Genomic DNA, 7,740 nt, shown 5'->3' on the forward strand with positions numbered 1-7,740 from the left:
AAATTATATATAATTATATATGCTTTTATAAATCATTTGGTAAATAATTTATATTAATATATGAATTTTAACATTTGAAATGAAATAATATAATGATAGATGAGATGCGGAATTTTCGTAATTTGAGTTAAATAAGACCGTGGGATAAAAAATAACACCAATTAAAAGCGATTAAATCTTATTCATTAATAATAATTTAAATAGGCTCATACATTGACTAAGTAATAGAATGGTACAATGATTATGCGAACGGGTTGATGGATAATAATGTGTGAGAAGATAAATGTTGGGGCTATTTAAACAAATTTGAATAATAAAAATAAAAAATTACTACAATTTTTTTTACTTTTTAAAAAAAATCTTGCCAACATCTCATTATCTTGTTTTAAAACTTAATTAAATCTTTTGTTAAAAAAATTAACACCACATTTTCACATCTGATTCTACCTATTTTAAACCCTAAATATAGGCATCTCAATGTGTTTGTCGTTTCTGGTAGATGAGATCATACCTATGTATGCACTACCCTCACTTCATTTCAACGGATAAGATTTTTCCATACATACAATTTCCAAAAAAAAGTAGGTCTTATATATGCACGGACAAATCTTGACCATCCATCCTATCATGAGAGCAATGCCCACATAGATAGGATGAAATAAACCGCCTTTCTCCATTAATCGTATCAAACTCTATGCGATAAGGGAGTGAAGCTCCATAGACAGTAAAAAAACACACCCACAAGACAAATATAAAACAAGATAATGAAAGCGCCAAATCTTCCGTCTAAATTTATTCTTCTTATAAAGTTGACCATCTAAAATTCGAACAATCAAAAGAAAGCACAAGTAGCTGAATACATCACCAAGTTTGCCAGAATCAGGACACAACACACGACAGACAAAATTAGGTCATCACTCCTTACTTGTGCGACCATTCTAGTCCTCGGCAAATCTGCAAATCAAAGGCAACATTTATCAAAGCTTAGATAACCCTTTACAGACGTCGAACTTTGTTCAACATCCCCTTGTTTTAAATTTAAATTTTCTTTAATGGTTAAGAGTAATAGTGGGACTCCAGAAAATGTATGTGAAATTGAGTTGGAATACAGATTGTGAAGGTTAATGAGCTGTATCATGGGTTGGCATTGTGTAATATTTCCTTTGAAAATATGATCTGATATATAACACAATGTATTTTGATTAAAAACTTAAGATAATATATAAATTGGAACCTCAAAGAATGTGTTGAAATAACGTTATTGGTTTTCGCACAAGCTAACACAACTTAATAACATCTTACCCCAACTCGGAGAGCTTCAGGTGAGACTCAGCATAATCTTCAAAGAAGGCATCCTCATCCTAACAAAATACAATTTAAATGTCAGGAAAAAATTTCTGATTGAAAGAAGTGGTAAAGTTTTTGGAAGTTAGAGCCACATACTGCAGCATATTTTTCAACGAGAGGGCGGAAGACGGGGTCGGTAAGAAGTGCCTTGTCTGATGGCAACTGCAAAAGCCCTTCTTTGTCTCCACTCAGAAGCTCCCTGTTTATAACCAAAAACACAGACCAATAAGTCAACATGCAGCCATATATACTTCAGTCCTTGGACAAAAAGACAAATCTAAGAATAGTAAAAGAAATTGAGAGACAAATAGAATTACTTAAAGTAAGAATTATCAAAGATAAGGGGGTTAGCAGTCCAAGGTCCCTCGAATCCAGAGCGTTCCTTGTGACATCTTCCCTGTTTGATCAAGGAAGCACGCGATTACCAGAATGGGAGAGTTAAAGTATAGCCTGGTAGTATTTATTAATGAAAGAACTGAAGCAAATGCAGACCAGAGTGTGGCCACCAGAGAGTGCAACAATATCTTGATCACTCAGTCCCATTTGTTTGACAAAAACATCCCTTAAATGGTCAGAGCCTGGTGATGCAAACGAAGATAAAATATCGAAGTCAGAAACGTGAACTTAACATGCAAAAAAAAATCTTTCAATACAACTGAAAATATTAGCTTAGAGTGTCTTTATTTTCTTTCTAAATTCTACAAAAAGCAATGTTATCGCTCACCCTTTGTAGCATCAGGCAGGCGACCTTCCTTAGGAGCCTCCAACTTGTCCTGCGATTTCAAAAATTCACAATGTAGTCTGGTTGACTATTAAAACTACAGCACAAGTGTCCATCCCACAATAAAACACGTGTAATTCCACAGACAAATTTTCAAGATGAAGATAATTGCAACAGAATTTCACAGTTCCAATACACATGATATTCACAAGTGTACATGTCTTAGAGCAAAAGTAAATAAATAAACAATACAGGTGAAAGGTTTCACTTACAGGCCTTCCTGGGTGGAAGGGAACTTCAGGCCCTCCAGTAATTTCTACAGCAACAACTCCAGCCAACTAGGTATAATGAAGGACATAAAAGATTCCATTATCTATGAACTATTATACAGCGTTGGAACACCACAAAATGCTCAGACAGAGAAAGTACCTGATAGAAATCAGCATAAGAAAGGATGGGGAATTGCTCCTTGATGGGCTCCAACAGCCTAACGGCAATGTCAATACCATTGTTGGCAGTATGTCCCTGCTCAACCTTGAATCTCATTGTTCCAAAAGGACCTCCAGTCTTGCTGCACTGATCATATGTTCCAGCAGAGTGCCATCTGCGATGCCAATATACCACATTTCCATCAGCTAAGACAAACTATCACCAGAATCAAGTGATTACTTTTACAATTAATGCCAAACAACAGAAAGTAGAGATACATAATATGTTATTAAGTACCCGCAACAAGTGAAGGGAACTATAAACAATGGATACTTGTAAAAATACAAATTAGGGCATGGTTTAGAGCACAAGCTTATTCGAAAACAAGATTCACGGCACACACAATGAGGGGTAATACAGCTATTCCATGCATCCACGTGTTAAGCATCAATGGTAGTTTCAAATCAAATATGAATAAGATGTGTCACGTGAGTTTGTCCATCAAAACACAGCTTACGAGATAGTTCCTACAATTTCCATTGAATTAGTTTACTTATTCGGAAACCAACAACTTTATCTATTCATTTAATTGGAGTATCACAATTGTGATGATAAAATACATCAAACCATATCGAAAGAATGCATGTTCTACAGCACAGGCACAGATTGATGAGTCTGTAACAAGATCCAAACTTAATAATTACCAAATAATCATTTTTCCGTAATAAATGGACTACTAAACAATGAAAATAAGAAAAACAAAAATCCGAAACGTTAAGTAACGTTACCCAAGTCGGAGCATGAGCGGAGCACAATTCTTCTCAGCGATGAATCCCCTAAGCTTCTTCTTTGCTTTCTCAACAGCCTTCAGATACTCCTCACTCACAGTCGGGTAATTCTTCACCATTTTCGCGGCTTCCTGTAATCAAATTCATTCAAATCAACCAAAAAAAAAATCCGAAACATAAAAAACTAACTTCACCACAATTCCACAAACGAAATCACATAACATTCAAAAAAAAGTTACTTATAAGAACAGAAGCACCACATACATAAAAATTCTCAACAGCAATCAAAAATCAGAATCGATCTTCAATAAAAGCCAGATCGTGGGATCCGTCAACTCAACTGACCTTAGAATGGAGAGATCCAACGGTCCGGAAAGCAAATGTATGAACCCTAGCTGGAGAGACTGCGAGTGTGGAGAGCACAAGCACAAACAAAGCAAGAGATGCGAAGTGTGGGAGCATTATTTATAGGGGGAATTACAGAGGATTTGGTAGGTGAATATAGACCGTTAGATGGAGATGATCGTGAGGCGGATATTCGAGGGTAGGTGGGCAAATTATTTTATTGGATGCAAACGAGGACCGCGCGGCCCGTACTTTCCTCTGTCTCATCGTTACTGTTCGTGAAATGACCAAAACATCCCTATTTAGTTTTAGCCGACTGCTAAATTTTGTATAGATTTTCTGTTACATAAATATATACATTATACGTAATATATTACCAAAATGATCTTATGAATTTGTCTATTTTGAATTTTAATTTTAGGTCAATAATTTTCGATATCACATTTGATGTTATATGAATAGTTTTTGATATTACATCAACAATCAAAATACAACAACTATATATATATATATTGTAAATTCATTCTATCATGATTATATTTATATATATAATTAAATTCTGATCTACAAATAAATATATTTCGATATCGGAACTAATCTATCTGAAATTATAACTTTACTTAAGAATTGAATTCATCCATTATATCAAAAATTGTATCCATTTACTTGATTCAAGCCAAAATCATGATTAAGAGGCTAATAAGGGAGGGTGAGTTTACTTTTAGATGGATGAGAAATGTTTAGTTACATTTTTGTGTAATAATTATCAAATCAATAATTATTTATTTTACATCAATTAAATCATTTTCTTAGAAATAATAACATTATTTTTTATATTTCTTTTTATATTAATATTCGTTAATTATTGAAAATAAAAAAATCTTAATTTATCTTCTTATCTCAAATTTAATCTATCAAACATATTATTTATTAAATATTATTCCACATCTGACTCAACATTTTAACACTTATAATTTTATTTAATATCATCAATCCAAATAAACTCAACTTAATTGAACAATTTATTATGTATACGTTGAACTCTCCAACTAGCCTTGAGGGTAGAAAAGGCAACTTAAGAAAAGTACGTGTGAACACGATGTGTTGGGACAAGATTCCTTTTGAATTGTCAACCTGCGGAACGGAAAAGGGAGCAAAGTAATAATTTATTGGAAAGCCAGAATGAGAATAATAATGAACACAACGTACAAAATATTATTTAAATATATTAAATTAGCGATTCGGCACGATGCATTGCTCCTTAAAATGTGTGTGAGTATGAACAAAATATTGTTCGTTTCTTTCATCGGTCGATATGAAAAATTACGTTAATAATTTAACCATTTAATAAGTGGCGGAGCTAGGATTCAAAATTACTTAGGGTTAGTTCCGTCTCATTCTATATTTAATAAAATAAATAATTAACTAAAAAATATGTAAACATTGATTTCATTAAAACATAGAACAAGAGTGTTTAATACCTTCAAAAACATGTAGCTAAAACACTACTGAAGCTGTGTCCTTCGATTCTTTTTAAAATAAAACTCATTAATTATTAAATCGTTATCAATTTTTTTCAATCAAATCTTGTTCGATGTAAATTATCATAGAATCTCCGAAAAACCATGCTTTCATCTTGTTACGAATAGTTGTTTTTACAAGTTTCATTGATGAAAATTCTCGTTTAAATTTTTTACTCCTAAGAATCATTGCGGTCAAAAGCCAAGGTCGGTTCACATATTTTTAAAACCAACGGTAAAACAAAAAAATGATATTGACAAACATCAAAGAATAATATGAACATTAATAGAAAACAAAAAACTTGATACATCATTCAAGTCATTATGTACAAAATTCAAATCATTGATAAATCATATAATATATCACATAATATGATTCACATGAAAAATTTGCGCAATTTCTCAAAATCATTACTTTATTTTTCTCAAAATCAGTTCTTATAAATATACACTAGTTTATGCTAAAAATATTAAAATTCTATAAAATGTTTAATATTAATAGAAATTAAATAAAGATATAATAAAATATGTAGTAACTGCATAATTGTATTATCATATTAGCTAAATCTAATATATTTGTGTGTTATTGTAAATATAGTCTAAAATATATTTTGAACTTAAAGCTATTTTTAAAAATCAACTTACATTAAGTTCTTCAACCTTTTGAGCAAAATGCGAGCGAATGTCAAATTTGATTATAGGTATTTGCAGAAAATAATTTGTTAGTATGGCTCAGAAAAAGCATTGAAGAGCAGTTAGCAGCAGAAAAGCATTGAAGAGCAGTTAGCAGCAGAAAAAACATTGAAGAGCAGTTAGCAGTTTAGAAGTTTATTTTGAGACAATTTTTATTAAGAAGCAGTCTATAAGAGTTCAATTCTTCAGTTAATAAATGCTTAGTTTTGTCAAACACCAAAAAGGAGGAAATTGTTGGAAACCAAATTTCGGAGTTTGACAAACTGAAGAAATTAACTGAATTATGAAGACAACTGAATAATTAGAACCAGCTGAACTAATGAAGAAAACTGATCAGTTGGAAACCGATCAGTTAATATACTCAGCCGCATAAGTTTCAGTCAAAACTGATCTCAACTGAATGCTTCTCAGGAAAGAGCATTCAACCGACAAAATGACATAGTAAACAGCAAATGAATATGGAAAGCCGCACCTCAATCATTACAGCATAGAACAACGTATTTCGGCTACTGCAATTAAGACGCCGTATTACGATCAATGAAGAAAACATTGCCCAACAAATGATGAAGTGGCATTCAACGGATACTAGAATTCAAATGCATATCAAAGTTACCGTTGAAAGCGAAGTATAAATATGACTGAAGAACAGTAGAAGAAGCAGAGAGACGATTACTCAATCTTAAGCTTGCTGTTACTCTGTCAAAATCTTAGCTCAATTTCATTTGATTTACTTGTAGCAATCAAGGCTACAATCTGAGCTTATTAGCACTCTCTAAAAGCTGTTAGATTCAATTGTGCTAATATCAGTTAAGTACTGAAAATATTGTGTAGAGCTAAGAGTTTCAGTTTTGGCAGTTGTAAGTCCAAACTGAAGTGGGTCTGTACAAGCGTTGTACTTGATCAAAGTCTTTTAGTGAATATCCTATCATTGTGATAGAAGGGGTGACGTAGGAGTAATTAAATTCTCTGAACATCCAGAAACAACTCTTGCATACTTCTTTCAGTTTCGTATTCTATCTTTCAGTCAGTTACTTTCCGCAACTACTCCAGTTTAATTGATTGTTATTGACCAATAGGGAAGACTGGCATAGAAAACCTTGTCCTCTATAGCAGCTTTTTGAGCTTCAAGCGAAAGTGGAGAGACGTTTGAACTACTTGCTCCTTCCATTTTTTTGTCTGCTGATACTTGTGACTAACTCCTCTAATTTTATTTATAGGCCAAGTCGAGGAAAAAGAAAGGACACTTCCTTAAGTGACGATTACTCTACTAAGCCTCAGGATTCTCTTAATTAATCGGGCTTATTTTATTTTCTCTAACGCATCTATTTAGGGGGAATGGGGGTTTAAGAGGTTAACTGAGAAGACAGTTGTTAGTGTATTCTCAACTGAAAGGACTCAGCTTCACTAACTGATCGTTCAGTTGAAAATTCCACTAATATTCTCATATAAGTTAACTAATTAAACCTATTATATTCCAAATCAAATGACGTGACTGTCTGCCAAATCATGATGAATTTCAGTTTATAACGTGGACACATTTTTAACCGCTCAAAATTGTACACACGCTTACAGCACACGTACACTTATTTTTACTCAAAATTTTACTGGACTGACACGTGTCCGATAATTCAAACAGTCACAAACATCAGTACTTTACCCGCTTTGATTCAGTTTGTCCTCCTTACAATCACGATTATCCTCAATCCTCAAAGCAAATCTATATTTTTCGTTTCTACAGGAAATCATTCAGCTTTCAATGGCGACTCAAACTCCTGCTCACATATTAAATGCAATGGCTATCAACTTCGGATCCATTCTATCCTTTGGAGAATCAAATGTCAAGGAAGTATTTCAGAAACTTGACACTGCTGGATTAAGGACATTTTTGGGACAATCT

General features: G+C 32.9%; 1 protein-coding gene across 1 annotated transcript; it reads right to left on the bottom strand.

Moving 5' to 3' along the window:
- Nucleotides 1–765: 765 nt before the first annotated feature.
- On the bottom strand, nucleotides 766–3,786 carry LOC140830958 (L-ascorbate peroxidase, cytosolic-like). Its single transcript, XM_073194556.1, has 10 exons — nucleotides 3,631–3,786; nucleotides 3,286–3,416; nucleotides 2,498–2,672; nucleotides 2,341–2,406; nucleotides 2,072–2,120; nucleotides 1,840–1,925; nucleotides 1,665–1,744; nucleotides 1,444–1,546; nucleotides 1,303–1,361; nucleotides 766–954 (listed from the first exon to the last, which is right to left on the bottom strand). The coding sequence occupies exons 1-10, from the start codon at nucleotides 3,745–3,747 to the stop codon at nucleotides 939–941; spliced, it is 882 nt and encodes a 293-aa protein (XP_073050657.1). The 5' UTR covers nucleotides 3,748–3,786; the 3' UTR covers nucleotides 766–938.
- Nucleotides 3,787–7,740: the final 3,954 nt, after the last annotated feature.

The sequence above is a fragment of the Primulina eburnea genome, chromosome 4 (assembly GCF_022965805.1).
Source record: "Primulina eburnea isolate SZY01 chromosome 4, ASM2296580v1, whole genome shotgun sequence".
Taxonomy (NCBI): domain Eukaryota; kingdom Viridiplantae; phylum Streptophyta; class Magnoliopsida; order Lamiales; family Gesneriaceae; genus Primulina; species Primulina eburnea.

Bases quoted from the DNA above. Each gene is read 5' to 3' on its own strand.
- LOC140830958 (XM_073194556.1), bottom strand. From the start codon at position 3,747: ATGCTCCCACACTTCGCATCTCTTGCTTTGTTTGTGCTTGTGCTCTCC. The intron at 2,407-2,497 runs GTACTTTCTCTG...CATTATACCTAG, and splicing joins CTTATGCTGATTTCTATCAG to TTGGCTGGAGTTGTTGCTGT. The intron at 1,926-2,071 runs GTGAGCGATAAC...TTGCATCACCAG, and splicing joins CCTGCCTGATGCTACAAAGG to GCTCTGACCATTTAAGGGAT.